At 44.6% G+C, this 27,218-nt stretch overlaps 1 protein-coding gene and 1 pseudogene across 1 annotated transcript in view; both read left to right on the forward strand.

The window, feature by feature from the left end:
- The window catches only part of LOC134984061 (zinc finger protein 585A-like), a 176,099-nt gene extending 157,434 nt beyond the window's left edge, over positions 1 to 18,665 (forward strand). The window contains exon 8 of the mRNA XM_063949702.1: positions 14,549 to 18,665. Within this exon, the coding sequence (XP_063805772.1) occupies positions 14,549 to 15,405 (857 nt within the window). The 3' untranslated portion in view covers positions 15,406 to 18,665. The remainder of the gene's footprint in view (positions 1 to 14,548) is intronic.
- A 3,470-nt stretch (positions 18,666 to 22,135) lies between these two features.
- On the forward strand, positions 22,136 to 22,254 carry LOC134984072 (5S ribosomal RNA; annotated as a pseudogene).
- Positions 22,255 to 27,218: the final 4,964 nt, after the last annotated feature.

Consider the following 27,218-nt stretch of genomic DNA (forward strand, 5'->3'; position numbering starts at 1 on the left):
GGTTACTACTATCCTCACCAATTATGTCTGGTCTTTGCGACCACCTAAATTGTCCCGTGCCAGGATGTCATTACCTAGGAGAGTAGGCGGCCTCGACATGCCAAACCTCCCTCTATACCAAGAAGCTTGCCTTTTGGCTCAGATTAAAGCTCTCACTAGTGATGTCCATTCGGAGTGGACGTGTTTGGAGGGACTAACCTGCCTTAGGTTCCCCTTTAGGGATCTTTTTTGGCTACCTAAATCTATGCGACCCTCGGATCTACGCCTTCTCCCCTCAACCCGAGCCACTTTACAGGTCTGGGATAAACTGACCATCGACTCATATTCTCCCCTTCATACCTTGCCTCGAATTTCCCTACGTACAGTAACCGCCCTAATCCCTAATCTTAATTTTGACAGGTTGGTGTTCTAGGGGGATCAGTCTACTAGGAGTTCTGCTCAACGGGCCCGTGCTCAGCTCCTACTCTACCATCCAAGAACGCTTTGCTTTACCTGAATCTGAGAGGCTCAGATACTATCAAATACAACATTGGTGGAACAGCCTACACCTTACCCCCTCCCCATTGCACCCTACTATGTCTCAAGTCGTGGGTCGTCTTCTTAAGGATGACTCTGCAGGTGAGATCTCCTTCTGGTACAAGACACTACTAGCATTAGTTCCCGTTCTTAAAACTAGAGCCTAAATCAGGTGGGAGGTTGATATTGGCTGTACCCTTACCGAACCCCAATGGCAACACATTTTTCTGTCATCCTTCACTATGTCCAAATGCCTAAACCATTCCGAGATGCACGTCAAGTTACTGCATAGGTTATATCTCACACCCGATAGGTTGCACACGATTTGGCCTGCATGCTCAAAGTTTTGCTGGCGTCTCAGCGGTGAGGTGGGCCATCTTTTTCATATTTTTTGGACCTGCCCCTCTATTAAGTCGTACTGGGTCGAGGTGTTTGGGTTGAATAATAAAGTACTGGGACTCACCCTGACCCCCACCCCACTCATCGCTTTACTAAATGTCTACCCGCGCACCGTAGGTGCTAATTTACAATATGGTTTGGGTCATATTTGCCTTGCAGCCCGAGCGGCCTTAACCCAGAACTGGAAACAATCCGTACCCCCCCCCCCCTAATGAAAGTCATACATAAAATTCAGAGGCAATTCTTGATGGAGACTGAGTATATGCCTTGCTCCCTCTCTGCCAAGTCCCCTCTAGTGCGTTGGAAGCCTTGGATGCTCTTTACCACGGAGGGTGAGGGAGCCAACTTAGTACGGCGATCGTCCTCCCCGGACATTCACCCTCACACCCTTCCCCTAGTTGGAGACGCCTCCCCTTCCTAGGCATGGGGCCGCTCGGTGCTCTTGGTTGCAGTTCTTGGAGTTATTGTGGACTCATTCATTTTTTATTTTATTTTTCCTTTATTATGTACCCCTCACTACATTATGTCCATTGTACTCCTTCTGATACACATGTTTGATCGATTTTGAAATGTATGTATAAGTATACAAAATGTCTCTCTTATGTATTTACTACTCCCCCTTCCCCCCCCTCTCCTTTTCTTTCTGTACCCCTGTTTTGCATAACAAAAAAAAAATCTGAATAAAAATTATTGATAAAAAAAAAAAAAAACCTGGTACAGACTCAGGTCATTGTGCCAGTTCCACCTCACCTACAAAACAAGTGTTATGATTCCAAACTGTTTGTAGTGCCAAAACCGGACGGTTCGGTATGACCCATTTTAATCCTAAAGTCTCTGAACCCATAATTAAAGGTGTTCAAATTCAAGATGGAATCTCTGAGAGCGGTGATCTCAGGTCTGGAGGATGGGGAATTCCTGATGTCTCTGGACATCAAGGATACATAACTCCATGTCCCGATTTGGCAGCCTCATCAGGCTTATCTCAGGTTTGTGTTACAGGACTGCCTCTACCAGTTCCAGGCCCTGCCATTTGGACTCACCACGGGTATTCACCAAGGTGATGGCAGAGTTGATGTTGCTCCTCCGCTTGCGGGGAGTGAACGGAGGCTTCCGTTCCTGGGAATGATACTGGATACGGAGGCGCGGAGGGTATTCCTCCCAATGCAAAAGGCATTGGTGATCCAGTCGAGGGTACAAGACATTCTAAGACCTACCCGGATTTCGGTGCACCTGTGCATTCGCCTCTTGGGGAAGATGGTGGCCTCTTACTGATCTCTGCAATATGAAATGTTTCACGCAAGGCCCTTCCAGCTGGATCTGTTGGACAAATGGTCCAGATCGCATCTCCACATGCACCAGAGGATACGTCTGTCGCCAAGAGCCAGGATTTCTCTTCTGCAGTGGCTTCCGACTTCTCACCTAGCCGAAGGTTCGGGATTAAAAATTGGATTCTGCTACCCACAGACGCAAGCCTCAGTTGTTGGGGAGCAGTCACCCAAGGGGAACAGTTCCAAGGAAAATGGTCAAGTCAAGAATCTATACTTCCGATCAACATTCTGGAACTCGGGGCGTATACAACGCCTCCCATCCCATATTCTTCAAGATCAGGCCATACAAGTTCAGTCGGACAATGTGACGGCAGTAGCATACATAAACCGACAAGGCGGAACGAAAAACAGAGCTGCAATGTCGGAGGTAAAAAGGATTCTCCTCTGGGCATAAAGACGTGGTGGCGTTGTTGGCAATCTTCATTCCGGTAGTGGACAACTGGGAAGCAAACTCCCTCTGCAGACACGACCTCCATCCAGGAGAGTGGGGCCTTCACCCGCAGGTGTTCGGGTCCCTGGCACGTCGGTGGGGACTTCCCCAAATCGACATGAGGGCCTCTCGTCTCAACAAGAAGCTTGTGATATTGTTCCAGGTCGAGAGACCCGCAATCAGTGGCGGCAGACTCTCTGGTGACTCCATGGGTCTACCAGATGGTCTACGTGTTTCCACCACTTCCGTTAATCCCAAGGATTCTCAAAAAAAATAAAAAGGGAAAAGGTTCAAGCAATTCTTATTGCTCTGGACTGGCCAAGAAGGGCCTGATACGCGGATCTACTGGAGTTGCTCCTGGAGGACCTGTGGCCTCCTCCTCTTTGAGAGGATCTTCTGCAACAGGGGCCGTTAGTCTATCAAGACTTACCGCGGCTAAGTTTGACGGCATGGAGGTTGAGCGTCAAATTCTAGCCCAGAAAGGGATTCCGGATAAGGTTATTCTAACCTTGATCCAAGCCAGAAAGGGGGTAATGTCTAAACATTACCACCGTATTTGGAAGAAATAAGTCTTAGTGTGAGAACAGGAAAATTCCTGCGACGGAATTTAAGCTGGGACAGTTTCTCCTTTTTCTGCAGGCAGGAGTGGATGTGGGCCTCCGTTTGGGCTCCTTGAAAGTCCAGATTTCGGCCTTGTCCATTTTCTTCCAGAAGCAATTGGCGTCTCTTCCTGAGGTTCATATTTTTTTGAAGGGTGTTCTGCACATCCAACTGCCCTTTGGGCCTCCTATGGCACCTTGGGATCTCAACGTGGTGTTGCAGTTCTTCCAATCGGATTGGTTTGAGCATTTACAGGCAGTGGACGTAAAGTTTCTTATGTGGCAGACAGTTACACTGTTGGCCCTGGCTTCAGCCAGGCGCGTGTCGGAACTGGGGTGCATTGTCTCACAAGGGCCCCTACTTGATTTTTCATGAGGATCACGCAGAGCTCAGAACGCGTCAGCAGTTTCTTCCTAAGGCGGTGTCTGCATTTCATATCAACCAACCTATTGTGGTTCCGGTGATTACCGACACCTCTGCTTCTTCAAAGTCCTTAGATGTTGTGAGGTTTTTGAAAATGTATGTGAAGCGGACGGCTTGTCACAGAAATCTGACTCACTGTTTGTTTTCTATGATCCCAATAAAATTGGGTGCCCGGCTTCAAAGCAGTCTATTGCTCGCTGGATCAGGCTTACTATCCAGCATGCTTATTCTACGGCAGGCATGCCGGTTCCAAAATCGGTTCAGGCCCACTCTACTCGGTTGGTGGTTTCTTCCTGGGCAGCTGCCCGGGGTGTCTCGACTTTACAGCTTTGCGAGCGGCTACTTGGTCAGGGTCGAACTCTAAGTTCTACAAGTTCGATACTTTGGCCGCTGAGGACCTTCAGTTTGATCAATCAGTTCTGCAGGAACCTCCGCACTCTCCCACCCGTTTTGGGAGCTTTGGTGCATCCCCATGGTACTAAATGGACCCCAGTATCCTCTAGGATGTAAGAGAAAATAGGATTTTAATTACCTACCGGTAAATCCTTTTCTCGTAGTGCGTAGAGGATGCTGGGCACCCGCCCGGTGCTTCGTTTTTCTGCACTGTTACTTGGTTAAGTATTATAGTTGGTTCAGCCATTGCTGTTCCTTTTCAAGTTTGGTTAGCATGGCTTTCCTCTTGGTTGTGTGTGCTGGTTCGAATCTCACTACTGTTCAGTTAAATCCTTCTCTTGAAGTATGTCCGTCTCCTCGGGCACAGTTTCTAGACTGAGTCTGGTAGACTGAGCATAGAGGGAGAAGCCAGCCCACATTATTAATTTCTTAAAGTGCCCATGCTCCTAGTGGACCTGTCTATTCCCTATGGAACTAATGTGGACCCAAGTATCCTCTACGGACTACGAGAAAAGGATTTACCGGCAGGTAATTAAAATCCAATTTCTTCCCCCCTTTGATTTTTTCTACTCTGCTTGATAGTGTGTCTTGTATGTTCAAGTCTTCCTTTTCTCCTGAAATCCGGCTCCTGCCTTTTGGCTTGTTAACAAAACTAGCTTCCCTAGGCTGGAGGTGGGGTATATGAGGAGGAGGTCCGGTGCATCATGGGAGCTAAAAGCTTAACTGTGTGGTGCCCAGTCAACTCCTACCACCTACACCCCAATACAAGGACTGTGGATCCTGTGGACCTCAAAGAAAAAGATGTCCTTCTATATATATTTTCACATCATTTGGGATATCCATCATTGATATTACATTGTTTGTACATCATTCACTGCATCATTTATGTATTGTATTGGATAGCGCGTATAGGTGGTAGTACCTGTTTTCTCAAAGAAAAAGAGTTAACCCTGGTAAGTCGACCGTAAGTCTTGTTATCTTCAAATATCAATTGTGTAGACTTCAAATAATTGTGTAAACTTTAAACGGTAATTGTGGATTTGTTCCTGATGAACAAATTCCTAATTACTTGTGAATAATAGTTCCTGCTCTGTGCAGTTCTGAGGTTATGACTTTAGAGAATGTAATGGCCAGATCCAATATTGCTCAATTTAAGGTCTCCCGGTAGCCTTACTACATACATAAATGTCTATCTCCTGGTGTGTGCAGATCTGCAGGTTACATAGGAGAATAAATATATATATATATATATGTGTGTGTGTATGTATGTATGTATATATGTGTGTATATATATATATATATATATATATATATATATATTCTTTTTGTTTATTAGATTAGTTTTTCATTAATCTTTTTGTGGTCACCTTCTCTCATGCACTCTGATTTAAGTTAATTATAGATTGTGTCCGCTGTTCTCCTGGGTGCTTTACATTAGGTGTGTAGGTAACGGTCTCACCTATATAAGGTAAGTTGCTGTGAGCTTTACACCAGGTAGCAGCATACCTAAAGTGTAACACTAATGTGATAGCTATTTTTATGGTAATTATTTTGAGCAATAGAGCAGAGCCTGCAGTATAGTGGGGTCCCTTGTCGGGGGCTGCAGGCTTAAATGCATTGGTCAATAGGTGAACTAAATCTCCACTGTTTATTATTGTTAGTTATTATAGTGAGTGCAGAGCCCCAGTGAGATAGATATAGGGCCATATGCAATTGCGGTCGAATTGCCGCAAATGCCGAAAAACGGGGCATTTTCGACAAAAAAAACTGATTCAACATTGCAATACAGTACTTTTCGACAAAAAAAAACGGCCGTTTCAGATTCGACTTTTTGCAATTCGACATTTGTCAAATTCGACATGTCTGCAATGGTTAAAATGCAGCTTTTCGACAAAAGTATATTCAATTGAAGAATGTCGATTCGACAACTGCTTTTCGACAGTCATTTCGTCAGTTTCAGTCCGCCTCATTTTGCTGGCGTGATCTAATAAAAAAAAATTAAAACATGTTTTTTTGGTGTTTTTTTTATTGGTAGTAGCATATCTATTTATATTAGAAGGGATTATCTACTTGGTTTGTCTATATAGGAGCCACAAGTATTATTTAATATAATTTTTTATATATATATTTTTTTTTACTGACTAAAATAATAAGGAGAGATCAGAGCATGTTTTTCTGGGGGAATGGGTTAAAAATCCTGAAAGAAAATGCGTGGGGTCCCCCCTCCTAAGCATAACCAGCCCCGGGCTCTTTGAGCCGGTCCTGGTTGTAAAAATACGGGGGGGGGGGGTGACAGGGGATTCCCCGTATTTTAACAACCAGCATCGGGCTCTGCGTCCAGTCCTGGTGCCAAAAATATGGGGGACAAAAGACGTAGGTCCCCCGTATTTCTCTAACGTCCTAGTGGATGCTGGGGACTCCGTAAGGACCATGGGGAATAGACAGGCTCCGCAGGAGACAGGGCACTTTAAGAAAGAATTTGGATACTAGTGTGCTCTGGCTCCTCCCTCTATGTCCCTCCTCCAGACCTCAGTTTGAATCTGTGCCCAGAGGAGCTGGGTGCTGTTTAGTGAGTTCTCCTGAGCTTGCTATAAGAAAGTATTTTGTTAGGTTTTTTTTTATTTTCAGGGAGATCTGCTGGCAACAGACTCTGCATCGTGGGACTGAGGGGAGAGAAGCAGCCCTACTCTCTGCAGATAGGTCTTGCTTCTTAGGCTACTGGACACCATTAGCTCCAGAGGGATCGTACACAGGATCTCACCCTTTGTCGTCCGATCCCGGAGCCGCACCGACGTCCCCTTCGCAGAGCCGGAAGACAGAAGCCGGGTGAAAGAAGCAAGAAGACTTCAAAATCGGCAGCAGAAGACTCCAGTCTTCAAACTGAGGTAGCGCACAGCACTGCAGCTCCCACACTACACCCACATACTCCGGTCATTGTAGGGTGCAGGGCACAGGGGGGGGCGCCCTGGGCAGCAATTAGGACCTCTTGGCAAAAGTTGGGCATATATACAGTTGGGCACTGTATATATGCATGAGCCCCCGCCATAATTGTGTACAGAAACGCGGGACAGAAGCCCGCCGCTGAGGGGGCGGGGCTTCTTCCTCAGCACTCACCAGCGCCATTTTCTCTCCACAGCTCCACTGAGAGGAAGCTCCCCAGGCTCTCCCCTGCAGATTCACGGTAGAAGAGGGTAAAAAGAGAGAGGGGGCACATAAATTAGGCGCACAAACATATTATACAGCAACTACTGGGTTAACACTAAGTTACTGTGTGATTCCTGGGACATATAGCGCTGGGGTGTGTGCTGGCATACTCTCTCTCTGTCTCTCCAAAGGGCCTTGTGGGGGAACTGTCTTCAAAAAGAGCATCCCGTGTGTATGTGGTGTCGGTACGCTTGTGTCGACATGTTTGACGAGGAAGGCTATGTGGAAGCAGAGCGGGAGCAAATGAATGTGGGGTTGCCGCCGACGGTGCCGACACCCGATTGGATGGATATGTGGAATGTTTTAAATGATGTTAATTCCTTTCATAAAAGGTTGGATAAAGCTGAAACCTTAGGACAGTCGGGGTCTCAGCCCATGCCTGATCCTATGTTGCAGAGGCCGTCAGGGTCTCAGAAGCGCCCACTATCCAAAATTGTTGACACAGATACCGACATGGATTCTGACTCCAGTGTCTATTGCGATGATGCAAAGTTACAGCCTAAATTGGCTAAAGCCATCCGTTATATGATTATAGCAATGAAGGATGTGTTGCACATCACAGAGGAAACCCCAGTCCCTGACAAGAGGGTTCATATGTATGGGGAAAAAAAACAGGTGGTGACCTTTCCCCCTTTACATGAGCTAAAAGAGTTATGTGAAAAGGCTTGGGAATCTCCAGATAAAAAAACTGCAGATTTCCAAACGGATGCTTACGGCGTATCCTTTCCCGACAACGGACAGGTTACGCTGGGAATCCTCCCTTAGGGTGGACAAAGCTCTAACACGCTTTTCCTAGAGGGTAGCCCTGCCGTCACAGGATACGGCCACCCTAAAAGATGCTGCAGATAGAAAACAAGAGGGTACCCTGAAGTCCATTTATACACATTCAGGTACCTTACTAAGACCGGCAATTGCGTCGGCCTGTGTGTGTAGTGCTGTAGCAGCATGGACGGATACCTTATCTGAGGAACATGATACCTTGGACAAGGATACTATATTAATGACCCTGAGGCATATAAAAGACGCTATCCTATATATGAGAGATGCTCAAAGAGACATTAGCCTTCTGGGCTGTAGAATAAATGCAATGTCGATTTCTGCCAGAAGGGTCCTGTGGACTCTGCAATGGACAGGCGATGCTGACTCAAAAAGGCACATGGAGGTTTTACCTTACAAGGGTGAGGAGTTGTTTGGGGAGGGTCTCAGACCTGGTCTCCACAGCTACTGCTGGAAAGTCAAACTTTTTGCCATATGTTCCCTCACAACCTAAGAAAGCACCGTATTACCAAATGCAGTCCTTTCGATCACAAAAACACAAACTCCGAGGTGCGTCTTTTCTTGCCAGAGGCAAGGGCAGAGGAAAGAAGCTGCACAACACAGCTAGTTCCCAGGAACAGAAGTCCTCTCGGCTTCCACTAAATCCACCGCATGACGCTGGGGCTCCACAGACGGAGCTAGGCCCGGTGGGGGTGCGTCTCCGAAATTTCAGCCACAAGTGGGTTTACTCCCAGGTGGATCCATGGGCAATAGAGATTGTGTCTCAGGGATACAAGCTGGATTTCGAAGAGATGCCCCCTCACCGATACCTCAAATCGGGCCCGGCCAGCTTCCCCCTTAGAGAGGGAAATAGTGTTAGCTGCAATTCACAAATTGTATCTTGGGCAGGTGGTGGTCAAGGTTCCCATCCTTCAACAAGGGATGGGTTATTATTCGACCACGTTTGTGGTACCGAAACCGGACGGTTCGGTCAGACCCATATTGAATTTAAAATCCCTGAACATATACCTGAAAAGGTTCAAGTTCAAAATGGAATCGCTCAGAGCGGTCATCGCAAGCCTGGAAGGGGGGATTTTATGGTGTGTCTGGACATAAAGGATGCATACCTTCATGTCCCCATTTATCCACCTCCATCAGGCGTACCTCAGATTTGTGGTACATGATTGTCATTACCAATTCCAGACGTTGCCGTTTGGTCTCTCCATGGCACCGAGAATATTTACCAAGGTGATGGCGGAAATGGTGGTGCCCCTGCGAAAGCAAGGGGTCACAATTATCCCATACTTGGACGATCTCCTTATAAAGGCGAGGTCCAGAGAGCAGTTGCTGATCAGCGTAGCACGCTCTCGGGAAGTGTTACAACAGCACGGCTGGATTCTAAATATTCCAAAGTCGCAGTTGATTCCTACGACTCGTCTTCCCTTCCTGGGCATGATTCTGGACACAGACCAGAAGAGGGTTTATCTCCCGATGGAGAAGGCTCAGGAGCTCATGACACTGGTCAGAGACCTATTAAAACCAAAACATGTGTCTGTGCATCACTGCACGCGAGTCCTGGGAAAGATGGTGGCATCATATGAGGCCATTCCCTTTGGCAGGTTCCATGCGAGGACCTTTCAATGGGATCTGTTGGACAAGTGGTCCCGATCACATCTACAGATGCATCGGCTGATCACCCTATCCCCCAGGGCCAGGGTGTCTCTCCTGTGGTGGCTGCAGAGTGCTCACCTTCTCGAGGGCCGCAGATTCGGCATTCAGGACTGTGTCCTGGTGACCATGGATGCAAGCCTCCGAGGGTGGGGGCCAGTCACACAGGCAATAAATTTCCAAGGTCTGTGGTCAAGTCAGGAGACTTGCCTTCACATCAATATCCTGGAACTAAGAGCCATATACAACGCCCTACGTCAAGCGGAGACTCAGCTTCGCGACCAATCGGTGCTGATTTAGTCGGACAACATCACCGCAGTGGCTCATGTAAACCGCCAAGGTGGCACAAGGCGCAGGGTGGCAATGGCGGAAGCCACCAGAATCCTTCGCTGGGCGGAGAATCACGTAAGAGCACTGTCAGCAGTGTTCATTCCGGGGGTGGACAACTGGGAAGCAGACTTCCTCAGCAGGCACGACCTCCACCCGGGAGAGTGGGGACTTCATCAAGAAGTCTTCACGCAGATTGCAAGTCGGTGGGAACTGCCACAGGTGGACATGATGGCATCCCGCCTCAACAAAAAGCTACAAAGGTATTGCGCCAGGTCAAGAGACCCTCAGGCAATAGCTGTAGATGCACTAGTGACAACGTGGGTGTTCCAGTTGGTTTATGTATTCCCTCCTCTTCCTCTCATACCCAAGGTGCTGAGAATCATAAGAAAAAAAAGGAGTGCGAACAATACTCATTGTTCCGGATTGGCCAAGAAGGACTTGGTATCCAGATCTGCAAAAAATGCTCTCAGAGGACCCATGGCCTCTGCCTCTAAGACAGGACTTGTTGCAACAGGGGCCCTGTCTGTTCCAAGACCTACTGCGGCTGCGTTTGACGGCATGGAGTTTGAACGCTGGATCCTAGCAGAAAAAGGCATTCCAGATGAGGTCATTCCTACGCTGATAAAGGCTAGGAAGGACGTGACTGCTAAACATTATCACCGTATATGGTGAAAATATGTTGCTTGGTGTGAGGCCAGGAATGCCCCCACGGAGGAATTCCAGCTGGGCCGTTTCCTTCACTTCCTACAGGAGGGAGTGACTTTGAGACTAAAATTGGGTTCCATTAAGGTCCAGTTTTCGGCCCTGTCTATTTTCTTTCAAAAAGAACTGGCTTCTCTGCCTGAAGTTCAGACGTTTGTAAAGGGGTGCTGCATATTCAGCCCCCTTTTGTGCCTCCATTGGCACCTTGGGATCTTAACGTGGTGTTGAGTTTCCTAAAGTCACACTGGTTTGAGCCACTTAAAACCGTGGAGTAAAAATTTCTCACGTGGATGGTGGTCATGCTATTAGCCTTAGCTTCAGCTAGGCGTGTGTCAGAATTAGCGGCCTTGTCATATAAAAGCCCCTATCTGGTTTTCTATATGGACAGGGCAGAATTGCGGACCCGTCCACAATTTCTGCCAAAAGTGGTGTCATCTTTTCATATAAACCAACCTATTGTGGTGCCTGTGGCTACTCGTGACTTGGAGGATTCCGAGTTACTAGATGTGGTCAGGGCTTTGAAGGTTTATGTAGCCAGAACGGCTAGAGTCAGGAAAACTGACTCGCTGTTTGTCCTGTATGCATCCAAAGAGCTGGATGCTCCTGCTTCAAAGCAAACTATTGCTCGCTGGATCTGTAACACGATTCAGCAGGCTCATTCTGCGGCTGGATTGCCGCTGCCAAAATCAGTAAAAGCCCACTCCACAAGGAAGGTGGGCTCTTCTTGGGCGGCTGCCCGAGTGGTCTCGGCATTTCAGCTTTGCCGAGCAGCTACTTGGTCAGGTTCAAACACTTTTGCAAAGTTTTACAATTTGATACTACAAGTCCCAACAAGCCTCCCCTGCAGGCTGGTACTTGGAGAACCTCAAGTACCAGCTTGTGGGGGGGGGGGGGGGGGGTAAACGGGCCCGCTTGTACCTGTAGTTCTACTACAAAAAAATACCCAAATAAACAGTACACACACACCGTGACAGTATAACTTTATTACATACATGCACACCGACACACACATACCTATGTTGACACGAAGCAGTCGGTCCTCTTCACCAGTAGAATCCACGGGGTACCTGTAAATAAAATTATACAACAATCCTGTGTAGATCGGTCCTCTTCTGAGCTTGTAATCCACGTACTTGGCAAAATAATAAAACGCAAAACACGATCCACGCACTGAAAGGGGTTCCATGTTTACACATGGGACCCCTTTCCCCGACTGGCGTGACCCCCCCCATGACTGCTGTCAAAGAGGGTCCCTTCAGCCAATCAGGGAGCGCTACGTCGTGGCACTCTCCTGATTGGCTGTGCGCGTCTGAGCTGACAGGCGGCGCATAGCACATAGGCGCTCCATTATATTCAGTGGTGGGAACTTTGCGGTCAGCGGTTGACCACGAGTAACCTCAACCGCTGACGCAAAGTTCCCACCATTGGATACAATGGAGCGCCTATGCGCTACATTGTATCTCGAGTGCGCCGCCTGACAACTCAGAAGCGCACAGCCAATCAGGAGAGTGCCACGACGTGGCGCTCACTGATTGGCTGAAGGGACCCTCTTTGACAGCAGTCACAGGGGGTCCCGGCAGTCGAGGAAAGGCAGGGCGTGGATCGTGTTTTGCGTTTTATTATTTTGCCAAGTACGTGGATTACAAACTCTGAAGAGGACCGATCTACACAGGATTGTTGTGAGTACAATTTTATTTACAGGTACCCCATGGATTCTACTGGTGAAGAGGACCGACTGCTTCATGTCAACATAGGTAAGTATTTGTGTGACGGTGTACATGTTAGTCACGGTGTGTGTGTACTGTTTTTATTTGGGTATTTTTTTTGCAGTAGAACTACAGGTACCAGCGCCCCCCCTGCATGCTGGTACTTGTGGTTCTCCAAGTACCAGCTTGCGGGGGAGGCTTGCTGGGACTTGTAGTTTTGCTACAAAAAATAATATTCTTTTCTCTTACATCCTAGAGGATGCTGGGGACTCTGTAAGGACCATGGGGTATAGACGGGCTCCGCAGGAGATAGGGCACTTTAAGAAAGAATTTGGATACTAGTGTGCTCTGGCTCCTCCCTCTATGTCCCTCCTCCAGACCTCAGTTTGAATCTGTGCCCAGACGAGCTGTCCATGTCACCTCTAGTAATCCCACATGAGCGTCCATGTCACCTCTAGTAATCCCACATGAGCGTCCATGTCACCTCTAGTAATCCCACATGAGCGCCCATGTCACCTCTAGTAATCCCAAATGAGCGTCCGTGTCACCTCTAATAATCCCCCATGAGCGTCCATGTCACCTCCTAGTAATCCCACATGAGCGTCCATGTCACCTCTAATAATCCCCCAAGAGCATCCATGTCACCTCTAGTAATCCCACATGAGCGTCCATGTCACCTCTAATAATCCCCCAAGAGCATCCATGTCACCTCTAGTAATCCCACATGAGCGCCCGTGACACCTCTAGTTATCCCACATGAGTGTCCATGTCACCTCTAGTAATCCCAAATGAGCGTCCATATCACCTCTAATAATCCCCCATGAGCGTCCATGTCACCTCCTAGTAATCTCACATGAGCGTCCATGTCACCTCTAATAATCCCCCAAGAGCATCCATGTCACCTCTAGTAACCCCACATGAGCGTCCATGTCACCTCTAGTAATCCCACATGAGCATCCATGTCACCTCTAGTAATCCCACTTGAGCGTCTGTGTCACCTCTAGTAATCCCACATGAGCGTCCATATCACCTCTAGTAATCCCACATGAGCGCCCATGTCACCTCTAATAATCCCCCATGAGCGCCCACGTCACCTCTAGTAATCCCACATGAGTGTCCATGTCACCTCTAATAATCCCCCAAGAGCATCCATGTCACCTCTAGTAACCCCACATGAGCGTCTGTGTCACCTCTAGTAATCCAACATGAGCGTTTGTGTCACCTCTAGTAATCCCACATGAGTGTCCATGTCACCTCTAGTAATCCCAAATGAGCATCCATGTCACCTCCTAGTAATCCCACATGAGCGCCCACGTCACCTCTAGTAATCCCACATGAGCGCCCATGTCACCTCTAATAATCCCACATGAGCACCCGTGTCACCTCTAGTTATCCCACATGAGCGTCCATGTCACCTCTAGTAATCCCATATGAGCACCCACGTCACCTCTAGTAATCCCACATGAGCGCCCACGTCACCTAGTAATCCCACATGAGCATCTGTGTCACCTCTAGTAATCCCACATAAGCGCCCATGTCACCTCTTATTATCCCCCATGAGCTTCCATGTCACCTCTAGTAATCCCATATGAGCGTCTGTGTCACCTCTAGTAATCCCACTTGAGCCTTCAGTGTTGATCAAGCTCCAGTCTAAGCATCCTATCTTTTGTTTTTTTAATAAACATAAAAGCACTGATTACAGGTAAAAAAAAATGGCAGTTATAGAATTATATATTGTGTCCTGTTACATCCTGGGTCTTGTCTGCTCATTTTATATATATTTTGTATTTTATTTCCAGCAGATGGACCCACAAGCAGGAATATCTCAGAAGTACATCTAATGTTATCCCTGGATTGTGACATAACAGATAATGACAGTAGACAGGATTCTCCAGGAGATAATCCCATTACCCCAATTATACATCCAGCTCTATCAACTAATCCCCCTGATCCTGGGAAATGTTCTCCTGATCACTCTGATATTGGTGCATCTATTACAGCTCTGAGATTAGATACAGAGTTTCCCTGTTCTACAGACGCCAAATGTTTTACACAGAACACAAACCGTATTACTCATCAGCCAGCTAAGGCAGGTGAGAGGCCATTTCCATGTTCTGAGTGTGGGAAATGTTTTACATATAAATCAAATCTTGTTACACATCAGAGAAGTCACACAGGTGAGAAGCCGTATTCCTGTTCTGAGTGTGGGAAATGTTTTACACAGAAATCAAATCTTGTTACACATCAGAGAAGTCACACAGGTGAGAAGCCGTATTCCTGTTCTGAGTGTGGGAAATGTTTTACACAGAAATCAGATCTTGTTACACATCAGAGAAGTCACACTGGTGAGAAGCCATTTCCATGTTCTGAGTGTGGGAATTTTTTTACATATAAATCAAATCTTGTTACACATCAGACAAGTCACACAGGTGAGAAGCCGTATTCCTGTTCTGAGTGTGGGAAATGTTTTGTAGAGAAATCAGGTCTTGTTATACATCAGAGAAGTCACACAGGTGAGAAGCCGTATTCCTGTTCTGAGTGTGGGAAATGTTTTGCATCTAAATCAAATCTTGTTACACATCAGAGAAGTCACACAGGTGAGAAGCCATTTTCCTGTTCTGAGTGTGGGAAATGTTTCACACAGAAATCAGCCCTTGTTACACATAAGAGAAGTCACACAGGTGAGAAGCCGTATTCCTGTTCTGAGTGTGGGAAATGTTTTGCATCTACATCAGATCTTGTTAAACATCAGAGAAGTCACACAGGTGAGAAGCCGTATTCCTGTTCTGAGTGTGGGAAATGTTTTGCATCTAAATCAAATCTTGTTAAACATCAGATAAGTCACACAGGTGAGAAGCCATTTTCATGCTGTGAGAGAAATAAATCCGCTCTTGTTGAACATATTAGACATTACCCAAGCACGGAACCATTTAAATCTTCTGGAGTATAATTATCACTGTCATGCAATGTTCCGCAAGGGTCAATCCTATCTCCTATGCGTCATGCAATATACAGTCTGGTCCATATATATTGGGACATCGACACAATTCTCATATTTTGGGCTCTATACACCACCACAATGGATTTGAAATTAGACAAACAAGATGTGCTTTAACTGCAGACTTTCCGCTTTAATTTGAGGGTATATACATCAAAATCAGGTGAACTGTCTAGGAATTAAAATGGTTTTTATATGTGCCTCCCACTTTTTAAGGGACCAAAAGTAATGGTACAAACTAAACAATCCTAAATCAAATATTGTAAATCAGATCAGTGCGATCGTCCAGATCAACAAAAAATACTTTACTACTTAATGTGGTCGCAGCCCGGATCAGTGTTTCGTGAATTGAGCTTTGACATATTTTCCAAGGGCGATCTGATTACCATCTCCTAGATGAAGATCTGGATACAATATCCATACTGATATGCAAATATTTATCTGGTACGCATATACATTTTGTGATAACTGAATTTAATCCCACATACGGAAATATACTACGCTATATAGCAATTCTTTGTGTCTCCTAGCAGCATTTAGATCCCAGTAGTAACCTGGACTAAAGAATGGGGGAATGATACGCCATGTGTCAAGCCGTAATCCGTACGCTATAATCTTGTGTGTGACAAAACTAGTGATGAGCGGATTCGGTTTTACTCTGTTCTCAAAACGGCATCTTATTGGCTTACAGATGTCATGTGTTTTGTATAGCCAATAAGATTCTGTTTTGAGATCCGAGTAAAACCGAATCCGCTCATCACTAGACAAAACTGATTGAAAAATACTACACCATAGTCGCTCTCTTGTTTCTTCCTTTGTTTCCAGAATCTTAAATCAAACTTTTACTTTTTAATATTTTGTTGCAAATCCTTTTGTCAGTTACAGCCTGAAGTCTGGAACGCATAGACATCACCAGACGCTGGGTTTCATCCCTGGTGATGCTATGCCAGGCCTCTACTGCAAATGTCTTCAGATCCTGCTTGTTCTTGGGGCATTTTCTCTTCCGTTTTGTCTTCATCAAGTAAAATGCATGCTCAATCGGATTCAGGTCAGGTGATTGATTTGGCCATTGCATAACATTCCACTTATTTGCCTTAAACGCTTTGGTTGCTTTCGCAGTATGCATCGGGTCATTGTCGATCTGCACTGTGAAGCGCCTTCCAGTGAGTTCCGAAGCATTTGACTGAATATGAGCAGATAAAATTGCCCAAAACACTTCAGCATTCATCCTGCTGCTTTTATCAGCAGTCACATTATCAATAAATACAAGGAAACCAGTTCCATTGGCATCCATACATGCCCACGCCATGACACTACCACCACCATGCTTCACTGATGAGCTGGTATGTTTTGGATCATGAGCAGTTCCTTTCCTTCTCCATACTCTTTTCTTCCCATCACTCTGGTACAAGTTGATATTTGTCTCATCTGTCCATAGGATGTTGTTCCAGAACTGTAAAGGCTTTTTTAGATGTTGTTTGCAAACTCTAATCTGGTCTTCCTGTTTTATTGCTCACCAATGGTTTACATCTTGTGGTGAACCCTCTATATTCACTCTTGTGAAGTCTTCTCTTGATTGTTGACTTTGACACATATACACCTATCTCCTGGAGAGTGTTCTTGATCTGGGCAACTGTTGTGATGGGGTTCATGCTATTTAGTACACTAGTAGTGTACTAAATAGCACGAACAGCTTGTAACGTAGAGTGGCAAGTTTAATCTTTCTATGTATAATGGAGAGAAATAAAAGCTTCTCCCTAAGTTCCTGGATGCCAAATCACTGTCCTTAGTATCTCTGTACAGTTTTTTCTATTAGAGTACTAATTAGCAGGAACAGCTTATAATGTACAACACAGATTCTCTAACGCCGACGATCTACAGTACTGTGTTGCTCGAACAGTTAGTTGCGTCAGAATACACTAATTTATATCTACTGTTATGTCTATACGTGCTCATTACCGCTGTGTATTTTAGATAGTGAATGAGTCACTCCTGCAGATTTACCCCGATTTGTGTGAAACCTGTGTGCACCCTTCTGTTGAATGTTTTACAATGGATTACACAGAAAAAATAATAAAGTGAATGTCACTGGAACACAAAAAAAATTGACACTTTGGGAATCGAACCCGGTACTCAGCGTGGCAGACCGGAGCCTTCATCGCTAGCCCACAGCACTGCATGGAAGATTCTCAAGTTCATGTGTAAAAGTACTGCAAAGAGCGATTCCTCCCCATTGGTGTTTGTTTATGCCGTTAGGGGACTCGGACACTCATTTTGTGCACTGTACATACTGTAAAGTCAATGAGCTACATTAGTTGTTTCTGCATACACAAGTGTTTTAACACGTTCATTTGCGTCTGTATAAACTATACATACAGGGATTTGGCATCCAGAAACTTAGGGAGGAGCTTCTATCTCTCCCCATTATACTTAATACTACGGGATTTGGACACTCGCATATCCCTAACATCAATAGACCATACTGTATCTGTAACACGTTCATTTGCATCTGTATATGCTGTACTATTTGCACCTGTACTGTATATACTGTTATAGACTTTATGACATACTGTAGCATAATGTAGCGTAATGAGACGCACCAGTAAAGTAGTTCTTACGCTGTAGTTCAGTATTGTATTTTAATGGAGACCACACGCTTGCGCATTGGTGATTTAAAAAAGCGACATCCGGTGGATGATCTTAGGTATTACACTCAAAGGTAACGCCAAACGCTCTGTGTGCCTTCCTACGACTAGGCGTGCCTCCTTGCGCCCAGGTACGCTGCGTATGCCTGATCGCGACTAACGCCTCAGCCAGCCAAGATAACGGAGGACCCGTCTGTATATTTAGTTCCTAAATAATACATCCCAAATGCTTAGGTCTTCTTTCTGCTGTTTATTTTGTATCTTGTGCTTTGTGTAAATGTGAATGTCTAATACCAGTTTCCACAATCTGTATTGCTGCACGACAATATGGCGGCCATTGGAACGTGTTTTCACTTCTAGTTTACCTAACTTGTTGCAGACACTCATCTTGATAAGGAGTGTCAGAGTGTTTTCAGATACAAGATCCTATCCATATATACCCTGTACATTACCATGTGCATTAGAGTCACCCAGGTTCCATCTGCGTTGGTTTGTTGTATGTTACATCTATATGGTGCGGATACTCCCCTGTATGATTTCATAATAAAAGCTTTTGTCTGCATCTAATTATTGCATTATAGCTTTTATTTTTATTCTGTTTTATATTCCTATCTGAGTAATTACGCCATAATGTCTAATCTCGGAGTGGATCCCAGAAGATGTAAAGAAACCGTGTAAGTGTTCCATCATTCTGTTACGTGTAAGCATACAGGTAAGTGATGGCACGGTGGTCACTGACCATCACATTCCGGTGGTATAATGGAAGTGGGACTGTCTGGGCTTATTCTAGTCTACTGCAGAAATAAAAAAATCAGCCTTTATCCTGCTTAAAAAAATTACAAAGCACATAAATCAAGCTTGGTAGGACAAGACAGAAGCCACATTAATGGTGGCACATCATATGGGCCCTCATTCCGAGTTGTTCGCTCGTTATTTTTTTTTTGCAACGGAGCGATTAGTCGCTAATGCGCATGCACAATGTTCGCAGTGCATCTGCGCCAAGTAAATTTGCTAATAAGTTTGGTATTTTACTCACGGCTTTATGAAGAAATTTCTTCGTTCTGGTGATCGGAGTGTGATTGACAGGAAGTGGGTGTTTCTGGGCGGAAACTGGACGTTTTACGTGTGTGTGCGAAAAAACGCTTGCGTTTCTGGGAAAAACGCGGGAGTGTCTGAAGAAATGGGGGAGTGTCTGGGTGAACACTGGGTGTGTTTGTGATGTCAAACCAGGAACGAAACTGACTGAACTGATCGCAGTGGCAGAGTAAGTCTCGAGCTACTCACAAACTGCAAAGAAATTTCTATACGCAAATCTGCTAATCTTGCGTTCGCAATTCTGCTAAGCTAAAATACACTCCCAGAGGGTGGCGGCTTAGCGTGTGCAAAGCTGCTAAAAGCAGCTAGCGAGCGAACAACTCGGAATGAGGGCCATAGGCTGAAGACCCATGCTTCTGGTATATATGGCATAACTCACTCTTTGCCCACAAAAACCTTCCTTTCACCATTCACAATGTCCACCATTGCCCCTTAAGAAGGGACACAACTTTCCTTTGCTTGTTCCACCTCCTCCTCTACAGAGCCCAGGACCACCTTCATGTTTATCTGGAGGCCTGACATCTGGGAGGTTTGTGGCCTGAGATGACCACAGAACCACCAGGTAGTGGGCAAGAAGAATCCACAGACTCCCCAGGACCTGGAGAGTCCAAAGAGCCACCCTGCATGAGGTAAAGAAGGGTCAACCACAGGGTCTGGCTTACCTATTTCCTTCCTAAAAGCTGCTCTTTACCCAGTTTGGTACCTGTGGGCTCCCACTCCCTCCCACTCCAATTCCCTTGACAGTCCTTACCCTATACCTTATACTATATATATATATATATATATATATAGTCAAAAAATGGAGAGCGCACTCTTGGTTATATAAGAAGTAACAACTTTTACTTTGTAGCATTTGATTACATACATTAAAAGTTAAAATTCATCAGCATGGTGTTTCCACCGCAACTTAGCCAGTATATCTCCCGAACCACAGCTCGTCTGGTCTCCGCCTCTGAATCCGGGGGATGACGTCACGGCGTCTACGTCACTTAGCCACGGCCAACGCGTTTCGTACGTCAGGTACTTCGTCAGGGGGTGTGGTTAATTAACAACTTGATCTCTTTATATACCCGTTGTAGGTATTGTTCTCAATTAATTACAACATGATTTCACTTAAAAATACAAATAGACATTTCATACAACTTATAAACCATTGGCATTCCACAATTACATCACAGAAGATAAGCTCAAATTATCCACATTTTCATTATCGATTATCCAAGACTAATAATAACCTTACACGATTTCACATCAATGAACCTATTAATTAACATTACAGCTGGAGTCCATCTCATACATGAATGAACAGCAAATTAGCTCATATGATCCATTCACACAAAGGTATATATCCTACCCTCTGTGTAATACTTTTGTATAATATTTTTCTCTAAAACATCCCAGTGGAAATTAATTAAAATCGTTCTGATCTTTAAAGCTAATGTGTCTATTCTCTTCAGTCATTTGCCGCGTACATGCTATTCGAGCACACCAGTCGGGACGTAGCCGCTGCCACTGGTACACTCTAACATACATGCACACAGTGTCAGCCTTCCAAGAATGGCACAATATCACAGCCTTCATTCAAACCATCTGGAGCCAGTGTATTTAGTGTGTAGATCCAAAAGGTTTCTCGCTTTGAAAGCAAATTGAGGATGTTACCTTTCCTCTCATCCAATTCTACCCGCTCAATAGCTTTAAATGAAAAACCTCGTAATTGTGAGTCACAGCAATTTTTTCCAAAATCCTCAATTTAAGCACTCGCTTAGTTTTGCCTACATAGCGTTTCCCACATTTACACTCTAAAAGATAAATCACATATGTACTAAGACAGCTTAATTTCCCCTTAATTTTCCATGATTTAGAATTATTGGAATTAAAAAATTGTTTATGATCCTTATTAACATATTGGCATACCTTACATTTAGTACATGCATAGAATCCCTCCAATCTATCAGCTCGTGGTACAGTAACATTCTTCAAATTACTAGGAGCTAATTTACTCTTAAGGGAACAGGATCTTCTAAATACTACCTGTGGGTGTGTTGGAATCACTTTCTGTAGTATCGGATCTAGATGTAAAACATCCCAATGTTTCTGTAAGATCTTTTTAATAACATTCCCTTTAGTATTGTACTTAGTTATAAATGGAATGGAGAATCTCTCCTGGTCATGTTCTCTTTGTTTGTACATCACTAGTTCAGATCTGTTTGTTTCTTTCTTTCGCCCTATTAAAGGCACCCTCAATATATATAGACAGGCTGTGAGGACCGGCACTCCCCCTCCTGGACTTAGTGCTTGGGTGCCATCTCAGATAAAACTGGATAGTAAACAACAAAGCAGGCGGCACTCCAAGTCTGTTTGAGATTCAAGTGTATTTCACACACAAGTGATCCGACGTTTGTCAAGGGGCGCTTGGACCCCGAAACGTCGGATCACTTGTGTATGAAATACACTTGAATCTCAAACAGACTTGGAGTGCCGCCTGCTTTGTTTGTTTACTATATATATATATATATATATATATATCTTTAGGATTGTTGAAGTATCTTCAATTTGTGATTTTGCTAAAATATGATATAACCACAGGATATCTGCTTTTGGGAACTAATGTTTATTGGAATTTTGTGTGCTAAATCATATACACCCAGAATTGTGGATTAATCCCTGTTAGACAATTATATATAATCTCCTGTGTGTTTCTCATTGCACTGAATTTTATGCATTATTGGGGATCAATCCCTGTTAGATTATCATACTCAGCTATTGTACTTACATCACTGCCTGATTTCTTTTGCTCTCATTAGTATAACAATCAGCACAAATGTTGCTTAATGCTCTGTTCTTATACCAACAATAATTCAGGCATTTATGATATGCTCAAAATAAACAATGTGTATGAGTATCCGCACACTGGAATTGACTGCACAGATTGGAGAATATCCACCTACGGTCAAACCGCACTGAGTATGCCCAATCTCGTCTGATCTTGGAAGCCATACACTGCAGGGTCTGGTCAGTACCCGGTTGGGAGACCACCAGGGAATACTAGGTACTGTAGGTATTTTATTCTCCAGTCATTTGTGTCCTTCCGATTTTCTGTGCAGATCCAGGTATTTCATTTCAACTTTAATTTAATTGTGCTAGTCTGACAGGCTACAGCTGAACCCAACGGAGTTACCCTATTCCCAATAAAAAAATTATCAATTAAGGAAATCTCTAGACCACTAAGGGAATAAAGATAAATTCGCTCATCTAAATCCTATCGCTCAAAATTGTAGCAATTATGCTTTGAAAAATTATTCATCTATATTTGCCTTCTCCCTCTCTTTTTAAGTATTAATTTTCTCATATTTCATCATCTTATTAATTAATTTTTTCATAAGTGTGCCCTGGAAAGATATATAGCTGGCTTTGTCTTTTTTCTCTTATAAAAGACCACACCCCATGTTATAGGATACTAGACATCACCTTCCAACCTTTATCTGACCCTTCCTATCATGCAACGGCGAATCCCTTAGTCCTGGAACTGTTTAAACTATTGATACTCGCTGATGTGGTGCAAGGGAGTTATATCTAAAATGTACACTATTTGGGTTAAATATGTAATGTTCTAATAAACCTCTACGCGCTCACAAACTCCGTCGTAAATACCCATATCACGCGCATGATCGCAGGAGCGATCCTACGCAAATTGCGGATATGTGCACGCACGGCGGACTGAGTGCACGCGCAGCGGGCATGTGCATGGGGTTAGTACAGGGCATATGCATTACAATATTTTTCGACTTTGACATTTGTTAATACCAGGTCTAAGATTGCATTGTACCTGGTGGGTTCCTCAATTAGTTGAACTAAGTAGTTATCATTAAGTGTGTTTAAGAACCTATTACCCCTAGCAGTATCACATGAATCGTTTTTCCAGTTTTTCTCTGGATATTTAAAATCTCCCATCACTACCATGTCTCCTACTCCTGCTGCTCTTTCAATTTGCTTCAGTAACAATTCCTCGTTAGATACATTAATACCAGGCGGCCTGTAGCATACCCCCAATACTACCTTTTTTATTCCCTTTTAGCCACATGCAATTTCTACCCCATAGCATCTCGACCGTATCTACAGTCTCCTCCTGCAAATCCTCCCATATATCAGTTTTTTAAAATGGTTTTACGTAAAGACACACCCCTCCACCCCTTTTATGTAGTCTGTCCTAAACAGTGAATAGCCTTCTAGTTTGACTGTCCAATCATGAGATTCGTCCCACCAAGTTTCAGTAATGCCTATAATATCATACTGTTTGCTTGCTGCAATTATTTCTAATTTGCCCTTTTTACCAGTAATGCTTCTGGCGTTTACATACATACAAATAAGATAAGTATTTCCCTTTGCGTTAGGGACATCTTTCACCTTATGTAGCAACGATGACCTGTAATTGTCATTAGTTAGTGCTTTGGTAAAACCTCTTTTAGTACCCATGTTGATAACTTTACCGGCTGCTCTTACCCTCCCCCCAAATTTTCCCCCATTTCATTTACTACTGCCATCCCCAATATTCTCACTGCATGCCCCGTAGTTTCTAGCTAAACCCTCCTAGTTTAAAATCTATAACCTTCTAACCATCCTTCCCCCCAGCACCGCTGCCCCCTCCTCATTCAGGTGCAATCCATCACGACAAAAAAGATGGTGCCTGACTGAGAAGTCCGCCCAGTGTTCCAAGAACACGAACCCTTCTTTCCTGCACCAGTCTCTAAGCCACACATTTACCTCCCTAATCTCCCTCTGCCTCCCCGGACTAGCGTGGGTAATATTTCAGAGAATATTACCTTAGATGTCCTTGCCTTAAGTTTCTTGCCTAATTCCCTATAGTCTTTCTTAAGGACATCCCACCTTCTGCTGACTTTGTCATTGGTGCCAACATGCACCAATACTGTCGGGTCTTTACCAGCCCCTCCCAACAATCTATCTACCCGGTCCGCGATGTGCCACACTAGAGCACCCGGGAGACAACAGACTGTACGGCGATCATGGTCCGGGTAGCAGATTGCTCTATCTGCCTTCCTGATGATAGAGTCCCCTACCACCACCATCTGACTAGGTACCTCACTATCTTTTGTCCCAACTGTGCCAGAGGGGCTGCTCCTCTGGATGCTAGAGGGAGCAGTCCCCTCCTCCACCGTCATTTCCGCAGTATCATCCTCCGAATCTTCGTCCAGCCGTGCAAATTTATTCGGTTTGATAATCCGAAGATGTCGAGGTCAACAAGTATCCAGCCAAGAGTCATTATCTTCACTATCTTTATGCACTACTTTCTCCGACTGATCCTCCCTGGTGAATACTGAGGAAAAAAATTGTTCAGTATTTCCGCTTTTATTTTATCATTGTTTATTAAAGCTCCCAATTCATCTTTTAATGGGCCTACGTTCTCCTTCTTTAACCTTTTACTGTTTATGTATTTATAAAACTTTTTAGGATTGCTTTTACTCTCTATAGCGATTTGCTTTTTGTTTACAACTTTTGCTGCGATTATTACTTTTTTGCATTTTTTTTTGCATTCCTTGTAATGCTGGAATGACTCCTCAAAGCACGCTTCTTTTTAGCCATTGCTTCTTTGACATCCTTATTAAGCCACATTGGTTTGTTTTTAGTACTCCTGCATTTACTGCTCATGGGAATGAATTTGTGAATATTGCTATCAAGCAACCCTTTTAAAGCATCCCACATTTCCGTTGTGTCTTTACCATGAAACAAAACTTCCCAATCAATCTCGTTTAGTGCCTGTCTCAGCATATTGAAATTAGCTTTTCTAAAGTTAAATGTATTAGTTGTTCCCTTATAGCTGTTTATTGAAACTGATGTCAAATGTGATCATATAGTGGTCAGTTTCCCAAAGTCTCCCCAACTTTAGTGTTTGATATAATGTCCACATTATTGGTAAAACTAGGTCCAGAATAGTTTTACCTCTAGTTGGGTCCTCGACTAATTGAGTTAAGTATTGATCCTTTAATGTATTTAAGAACCTGCTGCTCCTAGTTTTTACACATGAATCGTTACTGCAATTTATATCAGGATAAAATCCCCTAACACTAGGATGTCCTCCATTCCCGCAGCTTTTTCATTTTGGTGTAAGAGTTGTTCATCGTCATGTACACTAATATCCGGTTACTTGTAGCACGTGCCAATGACTTGTTTCTTCGCCTCTGTGCCCCCACTTGTGATCTCAGCCCATAGCGACTCCACGTTATCTCCAGCCTCCCTGAAAATACCCTCTATTAAGTTTGGTTTTAGAGATGGTGTAACAAAGAGACATACCCCTCCTCCCCTATTGGTAGCCCTATCCCTCCTGAAAAGAGAATATCCCTCCAAATTCGCAACCCAGTTGTGAGAGTCGTCCCACCATGTTTCCATAATACCTATAATATCATACTGAGACTTTGATACAAGCCATTCCAATTCCCCCATTTTACCCGATAGGCTTCTTGCGTTCACAAGCATACATCTTAGCTTAGCCTCTCCATTGCCTGTTTGTTTTAGTGGTATCTTATCTATATTTACAAGAGCCTTTCTAGACTTACCCTTACTGACTGTTATTCTCCTCCCTCCCTTTCCTCCCATCATGCTTAATACAGCTTTCCTCTCTACTATCTTTATCTGATCTATAAGACTTTCTAAACCCCCCTCCCTGATGTTAGTATCCTCCCTTATGCTATGCACATTACTTTCTATATACCGTATTGCTGAGCCATACTCGTCATTAGGTAATAAATTGGGAATATCTTGGCAATACCTGTGTCAGTATTTCCGGTGTCAATACCCATGCAAATACCCTTGCCATCTGATCTTACGCTTCCCCCTTTTCCACCCCCAAATTGTTCACTACCCCCATCCTTACTGCTCTCACTAATGAACCCGCAGCTTCTAGCTAAACCCTCCCCCCAGGCTCCTAGTTTAAAAGCTCCTCCAACCTTCTAATCCATCATGACAAAGATGCCGCCTGACTGAGAAGTCCACCCAGGTTTCCAGGAACACAAACCCCTCCTTCCTACACCAGCCTCTAATTCACACATTTACCTCCCTGATCTCCCTCTGCCTCCCTGGGCTAGTGCATGGCACTGGTAATATTTCGGAGAATATTACACTAGATGTCCTTGCCTTAAGTTTCTTGCCTAAGTCCCTATAGTCTTTCTTAAGGACATCCCACCTACCACTAACTTTGTCATTGGTGCCAACATGCACCAAGATCGCCGGGTCTTTACCAGCCCCTCCCAACAATCTACCCTGTCCGCGATTTGCCGTACCCGAGCACCCGGAAGACAACAGACTACGGCGATCATGGTCCCGGTAGCAGATTGCCCTGTCGGCCTGATAATAGAATCGCCTACCACCACAATCTGACTAGATACCTATCTTTTTTCCTCCGGTTCCATCATTTCCTCACTGCCATCCTCAGAACCTTCATCAAATTGGGCAAATTTATTGGGGTTTGGTGGATCAGAGATGTCCCGTCTTCCCCTCCCCCTCTTCTTCCTTCTAACCATGACCCAGCTACCTGATCTTCCTCATCTACCAATGATCCCCTCTGCAACTCCTCCACTGTTCTAGCTAAACTTTGCTTGAGATTGTGAATGCTCCTTAGTCGCGTAACCGTCCGCTCTAGATCAGTTACCTGGGCTTCCAGGGCGTCCGTACGCTCACATCTCGCACAGATGTACCCGCACTCGGACTGTTGTGCCAGGTGCGCATACATCATGCACGACATGCACTGAGTGAGATTCCCAATCTCAGCCACCCCCATTCTTTAATTAGTGCTAACTCCCTGTTTCCTTCAGAAAATCAAAAAGAGGGGGACAATCAATATACAAGAAATATATAAGGAACAATAAACAAATAAAAATAAGATTTTATTCACCTGTAAATCTATTTCTCGTAGTCCGTAGTGGATGCTGGGACTCCGTAAGGACCATGGGGAATAGCGGCTCTGCAGGAGACTGGGCACAACTAAAGAAAGCTTTAGGACTACCTGGTGTGCAC

This window comes from Pseudophryne corroboree (assembly GCF_028390025.1).
Source record: "Pseudophryne corroboree isolate aPseCor3 chromosome 3 unlocalized genomic scaffold, aPseCor3.hap2 SUPER_3_unloc_33, whole genome shotgun sequence".
Lineage (NCBI taxonomy): Eukaryota > Metazoa > Chordata > Amphibia > Anura > Myobatrachidae > Pseudophryne > Pseudophryne corroboree.